The sequence below is a fragment of the Vipera ursinii genome (assembly GCF_947247035.1).
Source record: "Vipera ursinii genome assembly, chromosome: 11".
Lineage (NCBI taxonomy): Eukaryota > Metazoa > Chordata > Lepidosauria > Squamata > Viperidae > Vipera > Vipera ursinii.
Genome location: NC_139524.1, coordinates 3,295,599 through 3,322,769, shown reverse-complemented (window position 1 = coordinate 3,322,769; position 27,171 = coordinate 3,295,599). Strand labels below are relative to the sequence as shown.

The window sequence follows — 27,171 nt, the reverse complement described above, 5'->3', positions numbered from 1 at the left end:
GGAGCTCCCCACGTGGGATCCCAGCGCGCTGATTGGCGCAGAGCGGCGGGGACGCGCGCCCTCCCCTCCCGCTCGCCCCTTTCTTCCTCCGGCCGCCGCCTCCTTCCCCCCCCCCGGTGCTGGAGCGGAGCCCGACGGTGCGGAGCGGTCGCGGGAGGAGCCGGCGGCGCTCGTCCCCCCTCCTCCGGGAGGCCGCGGCGGAAAGCAGGCGCTCCTTCCCCGTCGAGCCTGGCCGGAGCGGGCGCCTTGGGACGCGGAGCGAGGGAAGTTCGCCGGGGCGCCCTGCTCGGCGGAAGCGCTTCCGCGGCCTGGCTGGATTTCCGCGGGGCGGCAGGCGGAGGAGACGCCTCTCTTGGCCCGCCCGGGCTTTGTTCGCCTGCCGTTTCCCGGCTCCCCGCGGGAAGGGTGGCGGCGCAGCGCTTCGCCCGGCCTTACTCCGCTCCGCGTCCCGGGAAGCGGCCTGCCGAGGCGCGTAGGCGAAGAAGGGCCGGTGCTGCGCGCAGCTCTCCGGCTTGGCTGAGCGGCGCCGGGTCGGGATCGGGCCGGGGAGTATCCTCGGGAGCCTGGAGGGCTAGGATGCCCGGGAGCCGCGGCGCTGCCGTCTCGCCCGCAGCCGCCCGCCCGGGGGAAGCCCGGCCGCCCCCGCCGCTGCCGCCCCACCCGGAGGAGGAGGAGGACGAGGAGGAGGCGCGCCAGGCTCCCGGCGGGGGCGGCGGCCGGGGGGGCGGCGGGTGCTGAGCTGCCCGCGCTCGCCTCTTTTGTCCCGGCTGCAGGAGACTCCTCGTTCCCGTCGCGGCGGGCCTTCCGCGCCTGCTGAGGCGGGCCATGTATCCGCAGGGGCGGCACCCGGTGAGTGGCGCTGGGCCCCGCCCGGGGAACCTTCCTTTCTCGGGCAGAGGGACGCCTCCCAGCAGCCCCTCCCCCCCCCGTCGGTCCGCCGGCGACGCTCTTCCTCCGGTCCCTCCTTCCTCGTCATCGGTTAAACTGCGGGTGGGGAAAGTCGAAGTGATAGATTCGCCGCCCCGGCTGATCGAAACTCGCCCGGGTCCTGGCAAAGTTGCTTTCTTTGACTTGCGAAGCAGATGTGTGTAAAGCCGCATCTCTTGTTAGGGAGGGCCTGGAGTATTGTGTCTGTCGTCATTTGCTCACTAAGGCTTCGCTCCAATATTCAGTTCTGTTCAAGGAACCCTTAATTTTGCTTCTCCCCCCCCCCAGCTCTGTTGAGTGAGACTCTCTAGCTCAGCGTTTCCCAACCTTAGGAACTTGAAGATGCGTGGACTTCAACTCCCAGAATTCCCCAGCCAGCTGGCTGGGGAATTCTGGGAGTTGAAGTCCACGCATCTTCAAGTTCCTAAGGTTGGGAAACGCTGCTCTAGCTAATCCGTTGCTCTTTGGGGTGGGGGAGGCCAGATGGTTCTCCCCGCCTTTTCCCAGGGTCTGAAGTCCCACTCCAGTTGGGCTGGCATGGGGGGGGGGTTGTGCTCCCCCTGGCCACCAGTCAATGTGTTTCTTCCTCAGGGCCCCCATCAGCCTGGACAGCCCGGCATTAAATTCACAGTGGCTGAATCCTGTGACAGGATTAAGGACGAGTTCCAGTTTCTGCAGGCCCAGTACCACAGGTGAGCCTCCTGCGCACCCATCCTCCACTCAACTCCTTGGATCTTGCAGCCGGGCCCTTCGGGGGGCACTCTTGGCTTTACTTAAATAAGGGGGGGGGGGCAGGAAGTAGATGTCCCTCTCTGTGAAAAGCCCCCTTCCCCTTTCCAGTACTGTTTTCTGCCTCCCCTTCTCCGTTGGCTCTCCTGGGAAATGCTTTGGATTCCAGGCTGTGCCCTGAAGCGTCTGGGCCAGGGGTCAGCAACCTGAAACAGTGAAAGAGCCACTCGGAACCGGTTCCCACGCAAAAGGAAAAACTGGGAGCCACAAAAAATGTGTGCGCATGTACGTACATGCGCACAAGCGCAGAACAGGGTTTGACTGAAGAGTAGAGCCAAGGCAAGATATGCACCTACCCTGCATGTTTGAATTGATTGGTTGAGCTTTTTTAGTCCCACTTTTTTTTGGGACTGCACATGGCAGAGGACTGGAGACAGCTGAAAGAGCCGCATGCAGCTCCGGAGCCGCGGGTTGCAGACCTGTGGTCTGGGCCCTACTGCCCACGTTTACTTGGGAGTGAAATCCCCTTACTTTCTCCATCCCTTTCTCCGGCTCATGCCTTCCTAGCATGCAAATGCAAGTAGATTAATAGGTACCACTTCAGTGGGAAAGTAACAGCGTTCAGTGCGCTTTTGGGGTTCAGCAATGCTGGCCGCCTGACCAGGGAAATCGTCTCTGGACAAGGCCGGCTCGAGGGAGCACTGTGCCCCAGAGTCGGACACGAATGACCGGGAAATCTTTCTCTTTTGAAATCCCAGCGGTACCGAGGATTGGGTCTTGCGTGAAGGGCTGCCAGCTCTTGGCACTCCCGTCTTCCGGATTGTTAAGGAAGCCCAAGGTGGCTGGTGGCTTCCCTCCCCCTACGCAGGGTGCTTGCCTGCTGTTTGCTTGCCCTGTGTAAAGAGAAATTCCAGGAGTGGCACTGAAGCCTCTGAGGATTTACTTCTTTTCCCCAGCCTGAGAATCCCTTCTTTGGGTGGATACTTGACAGGCTGTGATTCAGAGAGTCCAGAAGGACGGTTGCTCTGGATGTTTTAGTTTTAGAGAGTGGAGGGTCTTTCCTCCAGGCCAGGGGTAGGCAACCTTGACTGTTTTATGATGGCTCAGGAATTCTGGGAGTTGAAGTCCACGAGTCATAAAAGAGCCATGGTTGCCTCCCCCTGCTCCAGGCCTTTGTGCCTCCGGTTCTGGGTGCCAGAGTTCATTTTTGTGAAAGCTGAAATTTGTTTATGAGCACGGCTAGTAGACATGCAGGAAGGAAGAGTTTCGTGTCAAAATTTTGGGTTTGTTGGCATCTTTTTCCCCACTTCCTTCCTTTGCATTTGAACAAATGATGTTTTGTATGTCATGTCACCTTAAATTTCCTATTTTTTTTAGCCTGAAAGTGGAGTACGATAAGCTTGCCAATGAAAAGACAGAAATGCAGCGCCATTATGTCATGGTAAGAGACATCTGCACGGAACAGGACTGGGAGGGATCTGCTTGCCCATCACTTTTGAGTCCCGCTTGTTGGGGCCCTCAAAAGTAGCCCCAATGGTCATGCTGGGGGGGGGGGAAGGGGGGGAGAGAGCTTGGCTAAACTGCAGTCTCTGATCTCCCTAGCTGTGGTGTCTGTGGTCTCCCATGCACTGAAAATGCTCTGGGCCCTTTGCTCAAACGATGGTCCATAATCCCGACTCCCTGGTTGTGTGATTGGAAAACTCTTCGTTGTATTGTAGATCTTGGTTTGAGGTTCCTGACACGCTCTTTCTTTCTCTTAAGGTTTGTGTAGAAAGGGCTCTGTGTTGTCTGAGTGGGTTTTACGGGCTCTGAGCTTCGGGTACTTCAGCTGCCTCTGAGCAGGTTGTTGGTGTGTATCAAAGGTTCTACTTGAATAATACATCAGGAAGGGGTGTTGTACCAAACTACCAAAACTGTGTTCAGTGTCACTTCTCTTTTGGGGGACTCACCCTAACCCAGAAGGATTACCGGGCTGGAGGTGGCCCCATCATGTCCCCAGGAGGAACATAAGATCAGTGGTGGGTAAATGTTTGATCACTGTGGTATGTAGTCAGCTGCTTTTGCTCCTGCCATCTTTTCCCCTCTGCACTCACTGCTGCCTCAAATCTTCTCTGTAGTTGTGGCTGTTCAATAATTATTCTAGGCCAGGGGTAGGCAACCTGAGCTGACTCAGGAATTCTGGGAGTTGAAGTCCATGAGTCATAAAAGAGCCGAGGTTGCCTACCCCTGTTTAATAACTCGGGTGGCAAGGCCTGTGTGACGACATTTGAGTAGGCAAAGCTTGTTCAGATTTTAAGGTAGTTGTAGCTGCCCCAAACTCCCTACTTGTCTATGGGACCCTAAAGATTTGCTCTGAATGAGAAGCTTCTGCCCACAGTGGCTTTATCTAGCTGGGGCAACTGAGACAGCCTTGCTTCAGAGCAGTGACTGATTCTCCTTCTAGGCCTCCAGATATGCAGGCTGGCATGTTTGCGTCCATTTTCTTGCATATTGAAAGGGCTTGTAAACCACCCCAGTGATGCCCTCGCTGTGATGTCCCGTTGCCTGGAGGCGGTTTGGGTCTGGATGGGGAGGAACAGACTTCAACTCAACCCTGACAAGACTGAGTGGCTGTACATTCCGGCATCCCGGGACATTCAAAATGTTCCATCTCTTTTTATGGGGGGTGAGTCTTTACCCCCCGTGGATAGGGCGCGCAACTTGGGAGTCCTCCTAGATTCGCGGCTTACCTTAGAAGATCATGTAGTAGCCGTGACTAGGGGGGCTTTCGCTCAGGTTCGCCTGGTGCGTCAGTTGCGGCCCTATCTAGACCGGGAGGCCTTGTGTACGGTCACTCATGCGCTCGTGACCTCTCGTCTTGACTACTGCAATGCTCTCTACATGGGGCTTCCCTTGAAGACCACTCGGAGGCTCCAACTGGTACAGAATGCGGCCGCGAGAGTTGTCTTGGGAGTTTCCTGGTACTCCCATGTTACACCTTTGCTCCGCGAGCTGCATTGGTTACCAGTTGTCTTCCGGGTGAGGTTCAAGGTCTTAGTGATGGTTTTTAAGTCCTTACATGGCATGGGTCCGGAATACCTCGGGGATCACCTGCTGCCGGCGTCAACTCCCCTCCGCCCTGTGCGTTCCCACAGAGAGGGCCTCCTCAGGGTGCCTCCGGTCAGAGAATGCCGGCTGGTGGCCCCCAGGGGGAGGGCCTTCTCTGTGGGCGCCCCGGCTTTGTGGAATCAACTGCCGGTTGAGCTCCGGATGGCACCGGATCTCCGCTCCTTCCGGCGCGGGTTAAAGACCCACCTATTTGAACAAGCTGGCCTGGCCTGATGGGGAGTTAATTTGGGTTTTAAATATTTGTATATTTTATTGTTTTATTTTGGGCATTAATTTAATTGTATTTTAACTTTTGTATTTTTGTATTTTTATTATATGCCCTGTTCACCGCCCTGAGTCCTTCGGGAGAAGGGCGGTATAAAAATTTAATAAAACTAAAACTAAACTAAACTAAAATAAGCTGGTTATGTGTTCTTTGACAGATCATCAACTGATTTCCTGTTCATGCTCAGCTCTTGGGCTGTGTACCAAGTATTCTAGGATAATTCTATTGTATCAGCATTGTATAGTGTTCCTCTATGTAGAAAAGTCTGACCTAGTTGGCACTGCTTGTAAATTGGGTGCTTGTGGCAGAGAGCTCCTGCTGTCCTGGATCATTGAGTTCCTGAGTTGATGGGTGGTGATGGTGTCCAACCCAATGGCTTCCTCTACTCTGAGCACCTCATGCCTCACATAGTAGTGTTGGAGGGAGCCCCAGGGAAGCTTCAAGAGCTCCTTGGTCTGTGTACATCTTGCAAGCAGCCAGGCTCAATTTGTGCCCATTTGCTCAAAGGAAGAGGCATTTGATGACTGTCTTTTTCTAGTTTTGCTAGGGTGACCTGTACAAAACTGAGCTGTTTTGAGATTCCAATAAATGCAGGTTTCGTCATTTTGATTTTGAATTTTGGGCACGCTTAGTTTCTTCCAGACATTTCTTACATAGTTAGTAAAAAGCCTGTCCCCCTTTTGTTTTTCAGTACTACGAAATGTCTTACGGGTTGAACATTGAAATGCACAAGCAGGTGAGTGCCTTCCTTGAAAGCCCCTGCCTTTCCCAAGGGACCCTAAGACTGAGGCCTGTAGACCTGGGCTGCAATTGTGGGCGGGAGTGGGTAGAGAGTTCTTTTTCCCCTTGGCCCGAATTCAGGATGGCTAAAGGACCCACAGAACTACGGTGCTTCCTTGACTCTGCGAGAAAACGTCATTTCAGCTGTCGTAGCCAAATTCTGGCAGTATTTTTTCCAACAGTAATATATCTTGGATTTTGCCTTGCTTTTTAAGCAAGAGTGCATTTTACTATATTTATTTCCTTATTGGAAAATATATCCCACCGTTCAGAAGCTCAAGCCAGATCATGATAGGCTGACAGCACCGCCAGATTGGTTGGCAAACAGAAGGTGACGTGCTTGGCCTCCTGGTGAGCCTCTCCCAATTTAACCTAGATTCCCCTTTCCAGTCCCACCTCTCCACCATCTGCTGGGCATCTTGCAGCTAGCAGAATGGCTCTCATCTGGATGATGGCTCTGAACAGGTATCACCCCACCGGATTGTTCATTAAGGGCACAAAGCCATCTGGCTGCTCCTTTTTGCAGGTGCCTTGAAAACTGGGTTTCTGGTTATTTGCTTATTTTTCCTTAACTAGTCAAAAGTAAGGGGCCAACTGCTTATCTTGTAAGGAAACACTAGTATTTGATTAGAAGTAGTGGAAGAGCGCTGTGTGTGTGGTCGGGAGTAAAACACGCGTCCTGTAGTGTATTGCACAGGAGGGTCCGGTAAAGAGGATGGCTTTGGAGAGAAACCGTCACGAGGTGACATATAGGGGAGGCTGTGAAATGGCTGCAAAGTTTGGGGAATTAATGAAGTTTCTCATTCTGCCCCGGGCACTTTAGGGCTATCTGGATGCCCTTGACTGAGTGGCCTCCTCCTTAGGTGCCTCCAGATTGCCTGGCCATCAGGGCAGGTAGCTGGATTCCCGGAGAGAGGCATTCCTTGGCTTTGTGCCCTCTCCTAGAAGGAGGGAGCCTGTTCAGCAAGCCACTTGTTTGGCTGCTTTTCCTCTGGCACAATGAGTGTTGGGGTTTCCTGCCTTCATGAGCCCGAAGTCTCCCTTGTGAGAGAGAAACTTCCAAGGAATTGTTATTGAGATCCATTCTGATGAACTGTGGAATGCGGGTGGTGGTAAACCTTGGCTCTGCTGAAGCCTCTCGGTAAAGCCTGGCCTGTGACTCAAGGCTGCTAGGGCCAGCCTCCAGCCTTGATCTGCAGCCCTGGGACAAAGCTTTCTCAACAAAAGACGGGGCATTGGAGAGCACCATCCTTGCTGGAGGCTTCCCCTGTCACCCTGAGTCAGCTACGCTCTCTGTAAGGTGCACGCAAACCACACTGGCTGCTTGTGAGAAATGGGGCTGTCTGTCCTGCCTCAACTTTCTGACCTTTCTCCTTCACAATGCAGTCAGATAAACATCCTTGGTTGCATCTGATGCGTTCTGATTTTACCTTCAGGTTACCTGATCCTTTTCTCTAAGCTACTATGGATGTAGGTACAGGGAGGGAAAAGGTTATTTCATCCCCTGGTGATTTTGTACGTTTTCCCATTGACAAAGAAATGATCAGTCTATAATTTTAATGGTAGGTTTACCTTAACAGTGGAAGACAAGACTAACCAAAAAAATTCCAAAAAAGTTATAAATAGATTTGCGGTTTAATGAGTGTAATAAGTATTTGATCCCCTATCAATCAACAAGATTTCTGGCTCCCAGGTGTCTTTTATACAGATAATGAGCTGAGATAGGAGCACTCTCTTAAAGGGAGTGCTCCTAATCTCAGCTTGTTACCTGTATAAAAGACACCTGTCCACTGAAGCAATCAATCAATCAGACTCCAAACTCTCCACCATGGCCAAGACCAAAGAGCTGTCAGGGACAAGATTGTAGACCTACACAAGGGTGGAATGGGCTACAAGACTATCGCCAAGCAGCTTGGTGAGAAGGTGACACGAGTTGGGGCGATTATTCGCAAATGGAAGAAACACAGAATAACTGTCAATCTCCTTTAGTCTGGTGCTCCATACAAGATCTCACCTCGTGGAGTTTTAGTGATCATGAAAACGGTGAGGAATCAGCCCAGAACTACACGGGAGGATCTAGTCAATGATCTCAAGGCAGCTGGCACATAGTCACCAAGATAACAATTGGTAACACACTATGCCGTGAAGGACTGAAACCAGCAAGGTCCCCCTGCTCAAGAAAGCACATGTACAGGCCTGTCTGAAGTTTGCCAGTGAACATCTGAATGATTCAGAGGAGAACTGGGTGATCAACTTTGGCATCAACTCCTTTGGAAGAGGAGGAATTCTGCCTATGGCCCCAAGAACACCATCCCCACCGTCAAACATGGAGGTGGAAACATTGTGCTTTGGGGGTGTTTTTCTGCTAAGGGGAAAGGACAACTTCACCACATCAAAGGGTCGATGGACGGGGCCATGTACCATCATATCTTGAGTGAGAACCTCCTTCCCTCAGCCAGGGCATTGAAAATGGGTCATGGATGGGTATTCCAGCATGACAGTGACCCAAAACACACAGCCAAGGCAACAAAGGAGTGACTCAAGAAGCAGCACATTAAGCTCCTGGAGTGGCCTAGCCAGTCTCCAGATCTTAATCCCACAGAAAATCTGTGGAGGGAGCTGTAGGTTCAAGCTGCCAAACCTCGGAAGCTTAATGACTTGGAGAGGATCTGCAAAGAGGAGTGGGACAAAATCCCTCCTGAGATGTGTGCAAACCTGGTGGCCAACTATAAGAAACCCCTGACCTTGGTTTTGCCACCAAGTACTAAGTCATGTTTTGCGAAGGGGTCAAATACTTATTTCGCTCATTAAAATGCAATTTATAACTTTTTTAAAATGTGTTTTTCTGGATTTTTTTGTTGTTATTCTCTCACTGTTAAAATAAACCTGCCGTTAAAATCATAGACTGATCCTTTCTTGGTCAGTGGGAAATGTACAAAATCAGCAGGGGATCAAACATTTTTCCCTCACTGTAGCTACAGAGTATTGCAGACTTTTCCCCAGCTTGCAAAGGTGCCAATTACAACTCTTGTAAGTCCCAGCTGGCTCAGGACTCTGGGAGTTAGAATTTCATCATATTTCAGGTTCCAGACTGAAGAAGGCTGATTTATCGTCATGGGTACCATAGGGACATTTGGGGCAAAGAAATTAGTTTGGGGTTCTTCTTTCCCCTCTTTCTGTTCTCCACATTCCCCTTGTGGCTTGTCTTTGCAACAAACAGTCTCTTTGATGGAGCATTGGCTCCCTTGCTGATGGTTGCATGTGTCTGGAGGGCGGTGGGTGTACGTTTGAATTCTTTAATGGGGAAAGATTGCTGGATGATGTTAAACAAGCATCTTTGCTGGTGCTGTCTTTGCTTTGTCTTTTTCTTTCGAAAGACTCTGCTGGACTTTCTTAGAACCGGCACACACAGTTCTGTCTTCAGGCCCATTCAGTGACCGAGTGGCTTTGACTCTGAGGGGCTGAACCTGAAGGCAACTATTGGGACCAACGGGAGAGGGTGGTACAGCACGGCTTCAGAAATGGTTAAAAAACCAGGCATCTTGGCATTGTCTTGTGTTGTGTAATACAGCACCTGTCAGGTACAAGAAATTTGTTTAGTTATTGAGGACACTTGAAACCTTTGAAGTTCTTCCCAAATGAAGCTGTATTTGCTGGAGGGATCAGATATGCATGGCAGGTCTGTGCTTATTTGCCTACTAGCAAGTCGAACATCAGGATACACATCAAAGATGCTTCTGTCAGCCCCAACAAATGAGCACGGCTGCAGCTTCTTTACTAATAGGACTTTCTGAGCAGTCTAGGGGAAGGCAAAGCACCATCCATATTGTGCCTTTGTAACTTGCCCAGAGTCACTCTAGCAGATTGGATGGCCGCATAAATCAAGTCAGCCCATCAGTAAAATAAACTTCAGGGATATGTTTCTGAAATCAGCTGGTGCTGAGCTTGACTTAGAGGAGGCCAAACCTTTTGCTTCCTTCAGTTGCACCCCTCCTGCCTTGTGCTCTCAGGGAATGAGTCCCACGGAACAAAACACTGTGTTGGGGGGAAGGTCTAAAAGGAGATCAGATTTCTGACACCTGATCATTTGGTGCAGGTGTCCTGGTGATCATTTAAAGGACTGATGGGGCGGATTAAAGGGCCACCTAGGCTAGGGGCTTTGACTGCACTGGAGCGGGGATGCTGACCTGCATTTTAAATACAAAGGAATCCTTTAATGAACCTAAACTGTTCCACCTTGAGGTACTAAAATTGTGCAAATGTCCAGCTGTCCTATGCCTCTCGCAATCTGCTGGGGATATATCTCCCTTTCAGACAGCCCTCTCCCTTCCCTCTGTCTGTTCTTAGAAATCCTGTCCTTGCAGGCCCAAGGCCTCGTGCCACACTGATCTGGGCCCCTCTTTGCCCTGTACAATTGGTTACACCGTAATATCTGCTTGTGCCTGCATGCAGACTCCTCCCTGTGAGTAATTGTCATCAGCAGGGTTCTCCAACCTTGCTAACAGTGGTGGGATTCAGCCGGTTTGCACCACTTTGGCAGAAACGGTGGCTAATTTTTTGTTGCCCAGGCCCAGAATGGACTTTCGGAAGCAGCATCCACACAGAGAACCGGTTGTTGACATGTTTGAATCCCACCACTGCTTGATAATGATGACTTGCAACCACAAATAGCTTTCAACTTGCCATGGAGGGCCTGACAATAGAGAGCACTTGAATGAGTGCTAGATAGCTGGAAGTGCCCCTAATTGTCTGCCTGAGTGAGAACTGCCAATGCTCAAAGATTTATTTTCATCTGCTTAGAGAGACAATACTCTGCTTTCAGCAAATACTGGAGGCACTTGGGTAGATGGCTGCATCTCTCTTAATTGTGAGACTGTTTTAAGACTTGTTGGGAAATAGGCAGAGAACAGAAGCCACAATGAGGGCTTTTGAGGAGTATCCAGTATTTCCAGCAGAGGTGAGAAGCTGACCGTTCCCTTCAGAATGGCCTTGCAGTCTTCCTTAGCAGCACCTTATCTGTCAGACGTGAGGTACAAATAGGGGAAGATTGGGGAGAAATATAGGGTGCTAAACGGTACTGGGCCTTGGAAGGTCTAGGGCCAGGGAAAGAATAGGCCTGAACAGAGGCTGTGTGGGCGGCAGTGGCTGCTGCTGTACAGAATAGAGGAATTTTTTTCCTGGTGTACTTGGAAATGGGGAAGGAGAAATCCTTTCCAGGGACGCTGAAAGCACAGGAGATGATAGCTTGGTTGCTTTCAGTCAACAGGATCCGGCAAGAGACATTTGTCCCGAGACTTAAATGAACAAATGGAGAGTTCAGAGAAGGGCTGCCAAGGCAATGAGGGCTGTGAGGAACTGTTAAGGTAACAAGGCTTGCTGAAGAGAAGGCTGTCTTTAGATGTTCCCCTTCATTGGAAACCTTCAGGCAGAGACTGAATGGCCATCTAACCAAAACGCTTCAGCAGAATCCTGGACTGTTCCACTCTATTGTTGCCCAGGATGCGTGACTGTAGCTGTTTTCTGCCAAATAAAGAGGAATAACATGAGTCTTTGGATTGGAGTTGATCAGGGAATTCAAGGAGCCCACACCTCCCTCTGGTTCACAGGTTTGTGCTTGGCATGATGAAATCCTGAACCAGCAAATGGCCACAGTATCCCTGATAAGAAGGGCAGATGAGTTCAAAGAAAGGATATTCTATAGCTGAAATTGGCAGCAGAAGCAATTCTCTGTCAGAAGGCTGCCTAGTAAAGAGTAGGGGCAAGGAGGGGGGTCTCAACAAACATAGAAGAATATCTTGTGTGGCTGGAGCTAGAAACAAATGGTTTTCAAGTCCTAAAGGATGAAACAGGTTTTGTCCAGAAGAAAAACAGACCTGAGGACAGCAGGTTGCGTTGCTAAAGAGCAGGGAAGGGGCATCTGCCCTCAAAAGAAGAGGAGAAGAATCAGTGTTCTTAATGGATGCCTAAGGGATAAAAATTAGGGTTAAGACAAAGTATCACATCAAGTACCACTTCCTGCTAATTTGGCAATCCTAATGCTGCAGTGGACAGCATTGGAAACTATTCCCTTGGTGGATAAAATGTGAAGTTGACTAGGAATGAAAACCTGAGTTGGGGACCTGAGAGAAAGACTCGGTCCTGCGTAAGTCTCTCCACTAACACCAAGAGCGAGGGGCGTGAACAAGAGAACAGAATGGCAAATATAATTTAACAGGTAAAGTGAAGACCCGCGGGGGTGACTCCATGAAATATGGGGATTGAAAGACAGTTGTTCAAAAGGAGCAGAAACACTAGAAATGGTAGGTGGGTTTGCACTGGAAATTATCAGCTTCACCCATTTCTGCTGAAAAAGCCACGTGAATGAATTTGGCAGGTTTGTAGATTTTTTTCCTGGGTTGAAATATGTGGAGGAACAAACAGAGGCAACTTTAGTATCTTCTGTCACTTGCCCAGTTAAGGGAAATGCTTCCAGTAGGAAATTGCAGTTCTTTCAGGAGGTATTGCAAAGATAAGAGTCTTTAATTACCTTAATATCTGTTGGGAGATGAACTCAGGCAGGATTGAAGAGTGACATGATCAAGTTATCACTTTTTACTTAGAATTTCAGTCTCTGGGATCAGATAAATTACTTCCTGTAGTACTGAAGCAAATAGCTGACAGTTTGGCTGGCTCTTTATCTGTAATCCTTAAATGCTGTGGTACTGACGAAGAGCAAACAGTTTCTGCATCATCCAAAAAGGGTAGAAGAAAAATTCAGCAGACTAGTCTGATGCTTCTGCCTTCTGGAGCACATTATAAAGACCCATATGTTGTTGTTGTTGTTAGCTGCGAAGTCGTGTCCGACCCATCGTGACCCTATGGACAACATCCCTCCAGGCCTTCCTGTCCTCTACCATCTTCTGGAGTCCATCTAGGCTCACGCCTACTGCTTCAGTGACTCCATCCAGCCACCTCCTTCTCTGTCGTCCCCTTCTTCTCTTGCCCTCAATCTTTCCCAGCATTAGGCTCTTCTCCAGTGACTCCTTCCTTCTCATTAGGTGGCCAAAGTATTTGAATTTTAGCTTCAGGATCTGGCCTTCTAAAGAGCAGTCAGGGTTGATCTCTAGGACTGACCGGTTTGATCACCTTGCAGTCCAAGGGACTCGCAGGAGTCTTCTCCAGCACCGTAGTTCAAAGGCCTCAATTCTTTGGCGCTCAGCCTTTTTTATGGTCCAACTTTCACTGCCATACATTGCAACTGGAAAGACCATAGCCTTGACTATACGCACTTTTGTTGACAGGGTGATGTCTCTGCTTTTTAGTGTGCTGTCTAGATTTGCCATGGCTTTCCTCCCGAGGAACAAGCGTCTTTTAATTTCTTGGCTACAGTCCCCATCTGCAGTGATCTTGGAGCTCAGGAAAATAAAATCTGTCACTACCTCCATTTCTTCCCCATCTATTTGCCAGGAATTGAGAGGGCTGGATGCCATGATCTTGGTTTTCTTAATGTTTAGTTTCAACCCAAGTTTTGCACTCTCCTTCTTCACCCACAACAAGAGGCTCTTTAGTTCTTCACTTTCTGCCATTAGAGTGGTATCATCTGCATATCTTAGGTTGTTGATATTTCTTCCGGCAATCTTAATTCCAACTTTTGATTCATCTAGCCCTGCCTTTCTCATGATGTGCTCTGCATATAAGTTAAATAGGCAAGGTGACAGTATACACCCTTGCCGGACTCCTTTCCCAATTTTGAACCAATCAGTGGTTCCGTGTCTAGTTCTCACTGTTGCTTCTTGGCCCGCATATAGGTTTCTCAAGAGACAAATAAGATGGTTTGGTACGCCCATCCTTTAAGAACTTGAAAGACCCATATACTATATGGTATATCTGTAGCATAACTTTCAAAAATTCTGGCGCACCAAGGAATTACCAGAGGATTGGAAAAGAGCTGATGTGGTTTCCATCTTCAAAAAAGGAAAGAAAACAGACCAAGGAAAGTACAGACCAATCAGCCTAACATAAACATCTGGGAAGATCCTGGAAAACATAATCAAAAAATAGATCTGCGAACATCTAGAAACAAAATTATAACTAGAAGCCAGCATGGGTTTGTTAAAAACAGATCACACCAAATCAATCTTGTTTCATTCTTTGATAAAGTGACTAAATTAGTAGACCAGAGAAATGCTGTGGACATAATATACTTGGACTTCAGCAAGGCATTCAACAAAGTAGACCACAGCCTACTTCTTGGAAAACTAAAAAAGTGGGATAGACAGCATCACCATCAGATGGATGTTTAATGGCTGACAAACCATATTCAAGGAGTAGTCCTTAATGGTGCTGTGTCTACATGGAGGGAAGTAAGCAGTGGGGTACCACAAGGCTCCGTCTTAGGCCCTGGACTCTTCAACATCTTCATAAGTGACTTAGATGAGGAAATTGAAGGGGATCTCATCAAATTTGCAGATGATACTAAGCTGGCAGGAATAACCAACAACCAAGATGATAGGCTCAGGATCCAGATGGATCTTGGCAGACTTGAACACTGGGCCCTATTTAACAAAATGAAATTCAGTGTAGAGAAAAGTAAAGTCTTACACTTGGGCGAGAAAAAACAAAAGAACTCATACAGATTGGGTGAAATCAGGCTTAATAGCAGCAACTATTAAGTTGCTTTATTTATGCAGGGACAAATATAATTTGTTTTTAACTTTTGTATCTTGGTTTTTTAATCACCCTGTAAACCGCCCTGAGTCCTTTGGGAAAGGGCGGTATATAAATGTAATAAAATTAAATAAATAAATAAAATAAACTGTGAGAGGGATTTGGAGTCTTTGTGGACAATCAATTAAATATGAGTTAATAGTGTGCTGCGGCAGCCAAAAAAGCCAATGCATTCCTAAGTTGCATTAACAGAGGGATTCAAAGGTACTAATACCACTCTATAAAGCCATAGTAAGACCACACCTTGAATGCTGCAACCAATTTTGGTCTCCACACTATAAAAAAAGAAGTTGAGACTCTAGAAAGAGTACAGAGAAGAGCAATAAAGATGATTAGGGGACTGGAGGCTAAAACATGAAGAATGGTTACAGGAACTGGGCATGGCTAGTCTAGTGAAGAGAAGGACCAGGGGAGACATGATAAAGTGTTCCAATGTTTGAGGGGCTGTCACAGAGAGGAGGGGGTCAACCTATTTTCCAAAGCATCTGAAGGCCAGAGAAGGAATAACGGATGGAAACTGATCAAGGAGAGATTCAAGGATAAATTTCCTGATGGCAAGAACGATCAAACAGTGGAGCGGTTTGCCTTCAGATGTTGTGGGAGCGTCATCACTGGAAGCCTTCAAGAAGAGACTGGACTGCCACCTGTCAGAAATGGTGTAGGGTCTCCTTCTTGGGAGGGTTGGACTAGATGACCTACAAGGTCCCTTGTTATTCTGATTTTTCTCATTTCTCTGGAGGTCTTTCCTCCTGGTGATGCAGGATCTGGGTGGTGCTGTAAGATGTTTCTGCAGAAAGAGCAGTTTGGTTTGTGAGTGGCACTTGAAGAGCTGACTCCCAAGCTGCTTGACCTGGGCCACCTGTAAGGACCCACCTCAGCTAACCACCCAAGAGAGCAGAACTCTTGAAACAGGCATTGCCTCAAAAGGGTATTTTTATTAGGTGCCAGTGACAGTAGGGAAATCAAGGTGAGATCTGGGGAAAAGCTCGCCAAAACAGTATAGTTAAGTAATATTCCTCCTCCCACCAAACTCGTAGCGTCCATTTGAAATCCAGCCAATCCACAGGTGGCACAATGTTTGGGTAATTGGCACAGCTGGCACGCATCTCAAGGTCTTCTCCAGTTTCATTTCTCCGCAACTGTCCCTGATGAGGGAGACACATTCCTCATCTCAGTGGACAGAGGCAGGAGAGGAAGAACAGAAAGCGAAAGTTATCCCAAGCGAAAGTAAATCCCCTCCCCCCAGCAGAATGGCAGGCCCCAAACAAGAGCACAAATGCAGGGAAAGCAATAAGGGTTTGGGGATCTGACAGCACCTGCTCATCCTTGCCCCCTTCCCAACCTGACCTCCAAGTGATTGGCAGCCCCGGTGTACATGGCTTAATGACCTGGCTTAGGTGATTTTGCAACTCCCTCTGGGTTGGTCAAAAAGCAGTTGGTTGTCCTGGGATGGGGATTAGGTGAATATGGTTGCCATGGAAACCAGAGAGTCCATTTGGGAGGAGGCTCCTGTTGCAGGGAGGGCGCCTGTTGGCACCCGAGTCTTCCTTCAGTCTGAAAGGAGGGGGGAGGCATCTCCCAAACTTCTGGAGAATCACCACCTTTTGGGAAGGAAGCTTTCATAACAGCCACATGAAAACAGATCTGAAAATGCAACTGAAGTCATTTAACGATTGCCTTGCTTAGCAACGGCAAAATTGGGCTCAGTTGTGGTCCTAAGTCAGGGACTACCTGTATCTACCTTAAGTGCATTTTCATTTTATTCATACTATTACATAGAATACAATAGAGCAGGAAGGGACCTTGGAGGCCTTCTAGTCCAGCCCCCTGTTCAAGCAGGAGAACCTAGACCATCTCAGACAAGTGACTGTCTAGTCTCTTCTTAAAAACCTCCAGCGATGGACTGCCCACGATCTCTGGAGGCAACTTCTGTTCCACTGGTTAATTGTCCTCACTGTTAGGAAGTTTCTCCTTAATTCCAGGTTGCTTCTCTGTCTGGTCAGTTTCCAACCATTCTCGTCCTACCCTCTGGTGCTTTGGAGAATAACTTGACCCCCTCCTCTTCTTGGTGGCAGCCCCTCAAATATTTAAACACTGCTATCACGTCGCCCCTATTTCTTCTTTTCTTTAGACTAGCCAAACCCAACTCCTGCAGCCGTTCTTTGTATGTTTTAGTCTCCAGGCCTTTGATCATTCAAGTTGCTCTTCTCTGAACTTTTTCCAAAATCTCAACATCTTTTTTGTAGTTTGGTGACCAAAATTGGCTGCAGTATTCCAGGTGTGGCCTCACTAGGGTTTTATTTACCTTACCTTTATGGTTATTCTAATTAGAGCAACTTTTACTAATAAAAATAGGGCCACCTTGATTTTTCAAAAATTGTATATTATGCTATTCTTATTTGTTGGCTGCTTTGAAGTGGAAAATCAAAGGCCCAGTGTGCAGTGGGAGATGGCTGTCTGATGCTGGGCCTTGTAAGAACTGGGCAATTTGAAACTTGGCAGGCAATCCTAGGACTCGTATGCAGCGTGATGTTTGTTCCAACGATGCTCTGCTTCTCCAAAACGGCTCTGAGGACAGTCCTTCGTCAGAGCTGTAGGCCTTCCACAAACAGATTTTTCAAGCTCAAGAGCTCCATTTTCTCCAGCTTATGTGGACCTCCTTGGATGAAGGCCTCTCCACTTTGTTCCTTTCAGAGGAGGGCTGGTGGAGTCTCACTATGCCCAGCTGTGGGCTGGTTGCGGTAGCCGAGGGCAGAGGCTGGCACATTTTTAGTTTCTGCAGCTGGACTTCAGCATAATGTCCTGTCCCAGGCTTGGCTCACTGTTCGACTCCATTGTGGTGATGAAAAAAGTTCTTGTTTTTCAAGTACTGGCAGAGTTTCTGTAAATGCTGATTCCGAAAGTTTTCTTCCTTCTGAAAAATACAGTCACCAATGACAGTCAAATCAATTCATTCTCTCTTTCCTCTCTCCTCACACTTTTAGACAGAGATTGCTAAGAGACTGAACACGATTCTCGCCCAGATCATGCCTTTTCTATCACAAGAGGTAAGACGCTGTTTGCAATGTGGGGAGACTTTGCAGGGCAGAAAGTCAAAGCCAGACTTGAGACGCCTCCCCGACAGCACCCACTGGAAAAGTCTGCCTCCTGCATCTCACTTGGGCACCCCCAAGGAACATGACAGGAGCAGGCCTATGGCAGGAATGCCAGGGGCACAGTTTTGTTGTCACCTGGAGACAAGCGTCTGTCCTCTCCCTTCCGTACCTGAGTACTTTGGAACAATTGCCCATCTTCCAAGGCCGGTTGCTTGCAAAACTGCCTGAGTCTGTCACAGTCCTCGTGGTTTATTTCCTGTGCCAGGCCAGATGGCAGCCTGGTTTCAATACGCCCCTTAATAGCCTGATTCTCCTGAATGAGGTGTGGGTGTGGCAAAGATCCAGAGAGCCCATCTGCCAGCTTCTTACCTGCTGGTAACCACTTCCTTTCGTGTGGCATTGGTTGCCTCCCTACTCCCTCCATCTCCTTTCTGTTTGGGGACACTTCTTTGCTGAGGCATGTTGGCTGGTGATATTTCCCAAAGTTGGCTCTTTTAAAGACTCGCCCACCAGATGTGATTGGCTTGAGCCAGTTGTGGGCCATAATGCACAAGTTACCTTTTCTCTTGCCAAGTCTAGCTCATTTTTTCCACTCTCTAAGCTAGTAGCTGAGTTGCAATATTAGGGAATCCGTGACTAGTTCCCCTCATCCCTCACCACCAGTCTGTCTGCTAGGGGTGCAGCACAGCTAGACAGCCACAGACCCTCCCTCCCTCTCTCCCTGACAATGCCATAATGACCAGGCAAGGAAAGCCAGGAAGTGTGGCTTGACAATCTGGGGAGCCTTCTCTTAGGCGTCCCCACCAAATTGCAAGAGCCCCGGGCTTCTCCTGGGGCCACTGAATTGGCCGACTTCTGGATCGCAGGTGTGCCCTCGGAGGGCTTCTGTCAGAATCCATTTATATCACATTCATAAATGTATGTTAAAAAAATTATTCCCCCCCATGGATTCTGCCATCTCCCGAGGAAGGAGGAGCATATATGGATTCAGCCTGCCTTAGGTTATTTCAAAGGCCAAGGAAACCTTTTGAACTGGGGGGATCAAAAGGGAGGGTTAGAGAAGAGGTATCTGGCTTGTGTCTTCTTTTAATTCTGGAGAGGAAGAAGGCAATAACCATAAAGATTCAAAGTTCCTTTTTTCCCCCCACGAAAGGGATGACATGAAGTAGAAGGATGGGGGCTGACCAAATGGGGTTGAGGGATTTATAAAATTTCAATTTGTAAAACAATACTAAGTCCTGTCTTGTATTCCCACAACCAAGCATGTCCTAGTAAAGATTCCTTTTGGACTAGAACTGACTCCAAGAGTTTTTGTCTTCCTAAGATGTGGATTGGGGTGGGTCCTGACAGCTTCCATCTTTCTGCCTGTCTCTCCACAGCACCAGCAGCAAGTGGCTCAGGCAGTTGAGCGGGCCAAGCAGGTGACCATGACGGAGCTGAATGCCATCATTGGGGTACGTGGTGATTGCTTCTCACTGAGGGCATTTGCTCTGCTTCTGTGGCATGCTATGGACCGAGGCAGGAGGGCAGCCTGCCAGAGAGAGGCTGGCAGCTTCTCTCCTCCCTCTGGGGCTAACATGGCTGGACTATGGGTTGCCTACCTTTAGAAAGGTTGCCTACCTCCTAGAAAGGGCACATGGGGGAAAGAAGGGGACAGAGGCTTCTTTGGACAGCAATGGTGATGTGCCAGTCAAAATGTGGGTATGGGGGATTGTGCCACAGCAGGAAGCACCAGCTTTGGGTTACCAGTTCTCCGCTGTTGCACAGGCAAGGGAGATGCTGTTTGTGGCCTTTGTTCCCTGACTGTCCAATAGAACATCCCGAAAATCTGTCCTTGTTCAGCAGTCATGGGGTTAATGGAAATTCCCCCAGAGCCATGTTCAAGCATCACATTCATATATGCATTCAACCTAACATTAAGTTCACAAGATTTGCTTGGAGGCCTCAGGTTCCTACGGTTTCCCATTCATCCCCCTGAGGTGATTGTTCTCTTTCTCTAATTAAAAATGGCCTTGAAACCGTCAGCCCTCCTGCTTTTATTGGGCTTGGCCTGTCTCTGTTTTCCTGCCCTAGCGAAGTGAGCTTCTCTCAGCTGACTCGGGTGGGTGAGTCAAAGCGAGGCCACTGCCTTTGTCGGGCCTGGCAAGCCAGTCCTGCTGGAGAAGGGCGAGCAGACCATCATTCTTAGTGCCACTTGTGTTAGCTTGAATCTTGGCCTCAGTGCTGGAAAGTTCTGCCTTGGGGTTCCTGTTTGAAGGTCCTGGGTGGGGGCTAGGAGTCAACAACGTCCCCACAGGACTGAAGCGATGTTCCTTCTTGTGGGCCTTACAAGGGGACCCCACCTTCTCCCAACAGAGGGCCCCACTTGCTTTGTGGAGTAGCCAGGAGCTCATAGAAAAGTTGGGGAAATCATAATAGTGCCTTTTTTCATATTTTGCTCCAGTCTGATTCATTGCACACACCCTGCACACTCATAGACTTACAGCCAGAAATTGGTCCTTACCACAGATAAGTTCTCTCTTTGAATAAATTCCTCCTCATAGACTTGGTTGCGCAGAAGGTTTGGATGCCCCATTGAAGAAGAGTTTGGAATTGCTGTGGGACATTCTGGTTTTCCAATGGCTTTGGGAGGTGGGACTTGGTGTCTGTTTAACACGTGGGTCAATGCTTTGCCATGTGTGCAAATGGAAGAGTCATCACAACCAGCTTTAGCCCTACCTGGCTCTGTTCTCTGGCTCTGTGCTTGGCTCACTGCATTGGACTCCAGCTAATTCGGGTTGATGGGAGAAGCTGTTTCAGAGGGCTATTTTGTGCACACGTGCATGTGTGAATGCTGCCCTTTTCCCCTCCCTCTTTCCCCCCCAAGCAAACTTGTTATTCTTCTGCCGTTGAGACTGTGCTGGGGCCAGCTTTTTCCGCCACAGGTGGTTGGGAGAAGCCGCTCGTGTTGGACAAAACCCGGAAAAGTGTGCGGTCTGCATAATACAGACTCAGGCTTTCGATTCAGTTCTGGGGAGGCAGAAAAAGAAAATGGGTCTTTTGCCCTCTGCCAGATGTGCTCCTAATATCTCAAGCAACTATTGGGGGGAACTACTTCCTGGAGGAGTCGTGCTGCCCTTCCTGCCATTTATTTATTTATTTGTTAAATCTTATCTCCTTGTGTGGTGATGCAGGCAGTCATCCAACAGGGGAGCTTTCCCAAAGCAGATTTAATGTGTCTGGTGACCTCGTTTTGTCCCACAGTGTTTGGGATTTTCCTCAGCTCGGATGGGAGGAAGCCAACTTGGCTGCTTTTGTTTTTGACTTATCCTGAGATATTAATTTAATGCTAGTTGAGTCACCACTTTGTCTTTAAGATGCCACGAGATTAGGAGCACATCCGGCAGAGGGCAAAAGACCCATTTTCTTTTTCTGCCTCCCCAGGACTGAATCCAAAGCCTGAGTCTGTATTATGCAGACCACACACTTCTGGTTTTTATCCAACACGAGCGGCTTCCCCGTAGATGTTTTCTGGGCTTATTATGTGTTCTTTCTAATCGTTTCCAAGCCCATTTTTACAACCCTGAAAACAGCAGCCTGGTGGGATGGGGTGGGGCGATTGATCTCAAGCAGAAATTCTCAGGATAGCATTTCTCCCCTTGCTCTGAGAGGAGGGCCGCCATTTGGGGTTCCTGAGGATCTGAACTAGAACGAGAGCCCCCCCTTTGCCTGCACGTCTTTGCTCTCATGCAGAAATATCTCGGGGACCCTCCGGTGGGCTCCCCTCTCCAGGAGCTTCAGTCAGAGGTTCACCTGGACCGTCTTCAGGTCAGGGGCTGACTTGGCCTCGGGCGCTCTGCTTTGGAAGCCTCTGCAGGGGCTCCCTGAATGCTGCCTGTGTGGAAGGACAACCTGGGGGAGGCATCCCCTCCCATCTGGTCTTGCAGGGAGAAGAAACCCCACAACTCTGGTCTCCAGGACAAAACCAAAAAGGCTTCTGGCACATCAGATGCTAGTTGAGTCACCACTTTGTCTTTAAGATGCCACGAGATGTTGACATTTTCCCTTGCTTTGAAAACTTTCCCAATACAAATAAGCTAGAAAGCTTGACATGCAGATGGAGATACAGCCCCTCCCAGAACGTTTCCTTCCCAGTTAGTGGGGGGGTGTCTCTTGGCCCAGGCATCCTGTTGAACCTGCCTCCCCTAGTTAGCGCTAACCTCCTGGCACGCAAGGGGCCCAAAGCCGGAAGGAAGCAGCACAAAATGGGGGGGAGGGGCCGCCTCAGCCCAGCTTCTATCCGTGACCTGTGACAGGACTTCCCCCTCCCTCCCCTGCCCACTTTGCTTCGAGCCTTTGAAAGTGAGCCCTGGTTCACTTGGTAGCTCTGGAAATGATTAGAAGGCTTGAGTAAATGTAATGCAAGTGATGAACCATTAAATCAGCCAACAAAGCCATGAAGCAGGATGTGCATAATCCAATTAAAACTGCCCAACATCCCAAGATACGTTATTTTGCTAGGCTTCCTTGCACATTCCTGCCGCCTCTTTGCTGCATGCAGTGTGTCTTTGGAGCGAACAATAGGTGTGTGCGATTGCGAGTTTTCCCTCCAGTGGGAACTGGCTCCTAGACCAAAGTAGATATAGAGATTTTTTTGGGGGGGGTTGGCACTAATAGGGACGCGGTGGCTCATTGGGTTAGGACGCTGAGCTTGTCGATCAGAAGGTTGGCAGTTTGGCAGGTCGAATCCTGAGTGCCACGTAACAGAGTGAGCACCTGTTACTCGTCCCAGCTTCTGCCAACCTAGCAGTTCGAAAGCACGTAAAAATGCAAGTAGAAAAATAGGGACCACTACGGTGGGAAGGTAACAGCGTTCCGTGCGCCTTTGGCATCTAGTCATGCCGGCCACATGACCACGGAGACGTCCTCTGACAAGCGCTGGTTCTTCGGCTTTGAAACAGAGATGAGCACCGGCCCCTAGAGTCGGAAACAACTAGCACGCATGTGCGGGGGAACCTTTACCTTTACCTTTTTTGGCACTAATATAACAAGGAATGCAACATGGTGGCAGCTGGCCAGGGCTGGGCATGGTGTTTGATGAACGAGAGTGGTGCAGAGTCCTGCCAGGGGGAACTGGAGGAGCTGGAGGGCTTTTAGTTGGATGCCAGAGCAGACCTGTCCTCCATTCCTTCAGAGGACTAGAACACTTGAATGTCCTGCAAGGAGGAGGGAAGCTTTGGTAGCGGTTGGGGAAAGGGGCCTCCGTGGGTCATGGAACCAGCTGCTTCAAGAGACGCAGCCCTCCTCGCTTTGCAGAACAAGCCTGGACTGACAGGTTAACTTGGTCTGGAGCCAGGAGCCTCTATATCCTATCCTGCAAATCCTCCTGCTTTGCTTTTGGGAGCAACCTTACCTGGGTAGGTTTTGGAGGTGGGAATGGACACCTTTGTCCGTGTGGTTTTGTGTTGCTACTGGTAAGTGAACAAACAAGAATAGTGAGAAATAAGTTCTGATGTCCCCACTCCCGGTTCTTTTGTCAGCAGGAGGCTACTGCGAAAAGAGATTATGTTAACCCTAATGCCACCACAGGGAACTGAAGCAAGTCAGACTAGTGTTTTAGGCTTTAAGAGAGGTGCCTTCAACAAGCTAAAAGAGAAAGAGAGACTAGGAAGGATTCCATGAATAGTAATCCTAAAAGGAAAAAACAATTCAAGATGTTTGGAAAACCCTGAAAAATGAGATAATGAAGGTCCAAACAAAAAACAATACCTCAGAATTTTTTTAAAAAAAAGACAAGACCAGCATGGTTGCACAAAGAGCTTTCTGACAAGTTGAGGGACAAAAAAAAAATAAAAAATAAATGGAAAGAGGCACACCTAACTAAAGCAGAATACCAACAAACATCCTGATCCTGCAAGGAGGGAATCAGGAAAGCTAAGGCCTAGGATGATTTAAGACTAACAACTAATGCTAAAAATAATAATAAAAAGGTTTCTTTCTTGACAAGAAAGTCAAGGAAATGATAGGTCCGCTAATGGGAACAGATGGCAAGAAGGTGAGAGACAGCAAGACTGCTTAATTCCTTCTGTGCATATGTTTTTATGCAAAAGAAAGAAAAGGCCCAATCTATCCAAACCAGCACTGGAGGAGACAGAACCCACATCAAGATAAGTGAGGGATTAGCAGCAGAAGACCTAAAGTAACCACCCTAAATGAGTACAAGTCACCTGGGCCAGATGGGTTTTCGTTCCAGGGTTTTGGCAGTTCGAGAGGCACTGAGTGTAATCTTTCAAAACTCTTGTAGCACAGGGGAACTGCCAGAGGACTAGAAAAGAGGTGATGTGGTTCCAGTCTATAAAAAGAGGGGAAAATGGATCCAGGAGCTTAGAAGCCAATCGTCTTGACGTCAATAGCTGGGAAAGATAATTCCAATTGTGGTTGTAAATCGAGGACTGCCTGTATTATGCTATAGGACAGGGGTAGGCAACCTTGGCTCTTTTATGGCTCATGGACTTCAACTCCCAGAATTCCTGACTCAGCTGACTCAGGAATTCTGGAAGTTGAAGTCCATGAGCCATAAAAGAGCCGAGGTTGCCTACCCCTGATATAGGATGACATTTGGCCTTCAGGTGCTTGGCAAACAGACATACCTGGCTGAAGATTTCTCTCCAGCCTTTTACTCAGGCTGTAATCTCTGGCTCTTCTCAACGGTCTGTCTTTTTCCCAAACCCTCTTCAATGCTGTCTTAGGTAGAAATCTATATTTTCTGTTGAAGTAAGGAATATTTTACTAATGCTGAAACAAACTCCTACACTGAAATTGAATGAACACCCCGAAAATTCAAAGCTGATGGTTTGCATGTTTTCTAAGACCTTTTCCTGAAGCTTCAGGAAGTGGTTTAATCCTGAACTTAGTGGTCGCTCTCCTAAAGCGCTCTTGATTCATTTGAACTCTGCTGTAGCTCTTCAGTGGTTTTACAGAAGGGTGTTCTGGAAGGGTGTGTGTGAACCTTTTCTCTCCCCCCCCCTCCTTCCCTCTGGGCAAGTGGAGGGGGGGTCTGTGCAGTGTTTGGACTTCTCACTGTTGGCTTTTTCACAGCAGCAACAGCTTCAGGCTCAGCACCTCTCCCATGCCACTCACGGGTCTCAGGTACAGCTGCCGCCTCACCCATCAGGCCTGCCGCCCCCAGGAATCCCCCCTGTCACAGGGAGCAGTTCGGGGCTCTTGGCCCTTGGGACCCTTGGCAGCCAAGCACACTTGGCTGTGAAAGACGAGAAGCATCAGCACGATCTGGACCATCGAGGTGAGGACATGCAGGCTGGCTTCTTCCTTGACCCTTCAGCCTACCGGCCTCTCGCCTTTGTGTCTCTGGAAGCTCTTGAGCACTTGGGGAGGGGGGGCTAAGTATCAGCCAGTTCCCCCCTCCCCAGAGTACTTCCCAGACTCGTGGAATTCTAGCCACCAGTAGCGTGAATGTTGCACTGGCTTCTCCTACGTCTCCCAGGTGTGTGCAAAGCTGTTGTGTTGCTGCCTGCTTTCCTCTTGGTGTTCCTCTCCATTATTTTATCTGGGCCCTGGTTGCTTCTTCAGAACAAAAGCCAAACCAGAGAAGTCCACTTTGGAAGACTGATGTTCTCTTTTATCCTTCTTTCTCTCCTGCCCCCTTTTTTGTTTTCCCCTCTCCATTGCTGTGACTTGGGCTGCATTCTGGAAAGACCGGGACTCCAGTGCGGTAAGTCTCCCTTTTGTTTTGCCACCTCCATTTTGTGACCTTATTGGTTGTCTTGTCTTCTGAAACTGGCTGCCTGCCACCACCACCACCCCCATCTAGCTAAAATCCAAATTTCTGGCTATTGAAATGGTGTTGATTCCTGGGGAGAGCGTGCCGTTCTCTCCTCCCTGTTCATTCGATTGATTAGGACAGGGGTAGGCAACCGTGGCTCTTTTATGACTCATGGACTTCAACTCCCAGAATTCCTGAGCCAGCCACGCTGAGGGGAAAGGGAGAGGTTTCCAAGCTGAGCCATGGCTGGTTCAGGAATTCTGGGAGTTGAAGTCCATGAGTCATAAAAGAGCCACGGTTGCCTACCCCTGGATTAGGAGATTCTTCCTGGGTGCTGAAATTTTGGGCACAAGCAGCAGCAGGATCCTTAATTAAGAATGTTCCCCATTGTCTCCTCTTTTTCCTTGGACCCTGTTTTCTCCGATTTCCCACCATTTTGGCTGGATCAAGGGAAAGCACATTGGGGCTGTTGCGTGGTTTCTGTGTGAAATTGATTGGCTGTCTTTTGTTCAAGTGCTCGCGGTGGTGCGCAGAGCATTATATCTTGTGAAGTGGCTCAGTCTGAAACCGAATGGCTGGCCTGACCACAATCCCCTAGCAAGTTTCTGGGGCTGAGCGGGTAGAGTGGAACCCACTGTGCCAGTCTCCCCTGTGCCAGTCCTCTGTTCTTTCATAGAATGGAAGGTGAAGCCACCCGGAGTCTCTTCTGCCTGGATTGAGAAAGGACGCTTCTTTTTTTAAAAAAAGCTTAATTGTTCTTCGTGTTGAAGATTAGTGTCCATGAGGCCTCTCCCCAAGCAAAGCACCCCTGAGGCAGAAAAGGGACATCTTCCTCAGCAAGGAAAAGGCTTGGCGGTTCCAAGCACTGCATAAAATTCAAAGACCCCTTTCTTGGGGGCTGGGAAGCCCCCTACTTTGCCTCGTTCCCTGTGTTTGGTCAGCAGAATCTCTTGAAGGATCCATTCTCAGGCTTTGTGCTGGTTCCTACCTCAGAATTTAAATCCTGGCAATCACCCCATTCTTGCCATGGCCAAGAGACTCTGCCCAGAAATGGTTTTGACTTGGCCCAACGCTTAGTAGGAGACCCGCTGGCCTGTGCAGAACCGGACATTTCTCCCAATTCTACCCTTGCGGTGTCAGCTCAGCGCTCTTTCCACCAGGCTATAGGTAAAAACATGAGAGCCACAGCGATATTTTCAAAACGTAGTGAACTATTTCTAGTTCTACTTAGAAAGTTTGATTTCTGTATATATGTGTGTTGATGTGTGCGTGCGTGCATACGTACATTTTAGTCCCATTATTTGGCTCTGAAAGTTTGCTCACAAAAGCACCACCGGTAAGATCTGTGGTGACCCAAGCATTTCACAGGACGGAGATCCTTTTGCAATTTTCTAAAAGACTTTCAGGAGAGACTGTCACCGGGTGGGGGAGGCAACACCCTGTTGCTCTCCCTCTCTCTCTCCTGGCACTGATTTCAGTATTCCTGATAGGAAAACATTTTTGGATCTGGGATCCGCTTAATCACTGGCATTTGCATGCATACCCTTCTCTCCTGCTTGCTCAGAACACCTCCATCTCCCCATCGGAGAGCCTGCGAGCCAGCGAGAAGCACAGGAGCTCCTCAGACTACGCTGGCATCGAGCCCAAGAAGCGGAAGGCGGAGGAGAAAGACAGCTTGAGCCGCTACGTGAGTCTTCGGCTCCGGTTGCTTTTTTGAGTCACTGTCAGCCAGTTGGCGGCAGCCACCAGTCCCTCTTGCCAAGGAAGGCTCAGAATTTAGTCGAGGCCCCAGCAGGAAG

The 27,171-nt window shown here is 49.0% G+C and overlaps 1 protein-coding gene across 8 annotated transcripts in view; it reads left to right on the top strand.

Moving 5' to 3' along the window:
* Positions 1–127: 127 nt before the first annotated feature.
* TLE3 (TLE family member 3, transcriptional corepressor) overlaps positions 128–27,171 on the top strand; it is a 36,221-nt gene continuing 9,177 nt past the window's right edge. For 2 of the 8 annotated variants that reach the window (XM_083371614.1, XM_083371613.1), the window contains exons 1-9: positions 128–849; positions 1,519–1,619; positions 3,034–3,097; positions 5,721–5,765; positions 17,500–17,562; positions 18,990–19,064; positions 24,688–24,892; positions 25,305–25,321; positions 26,937–27,059. In XM_083371614.1, the coding sequence (XP_083227740.1) occupies positions 826–849; positions 1,519–1,619; positions 3,034–3,097; positions 5,721–5,765; positions 17,500–17,562; positions 18,990–19,064; positions 24,688–24,892; positions 25,305–25,321; positions 26,937–27,059 (717 nt within the window). In that variant the 5' untranslated portion in view covers positions 128–825. Of the gene's footprint in view, positions 850–1,391; positions 1,620–3,033; positions 3,098–5,720; positions 5,766–17,499; positions 17,563–18,989; positions 19,065–24,687; positions 24,893–25,304; positions 25,322–26,936; positions 27,060–27,171 lie in introns of those variants that run through there. The other 6 variants (XM_083371615.1, XM_083371610.1, XM_083371612.1 and 3 more) reach the window with 6 other exon arrangements.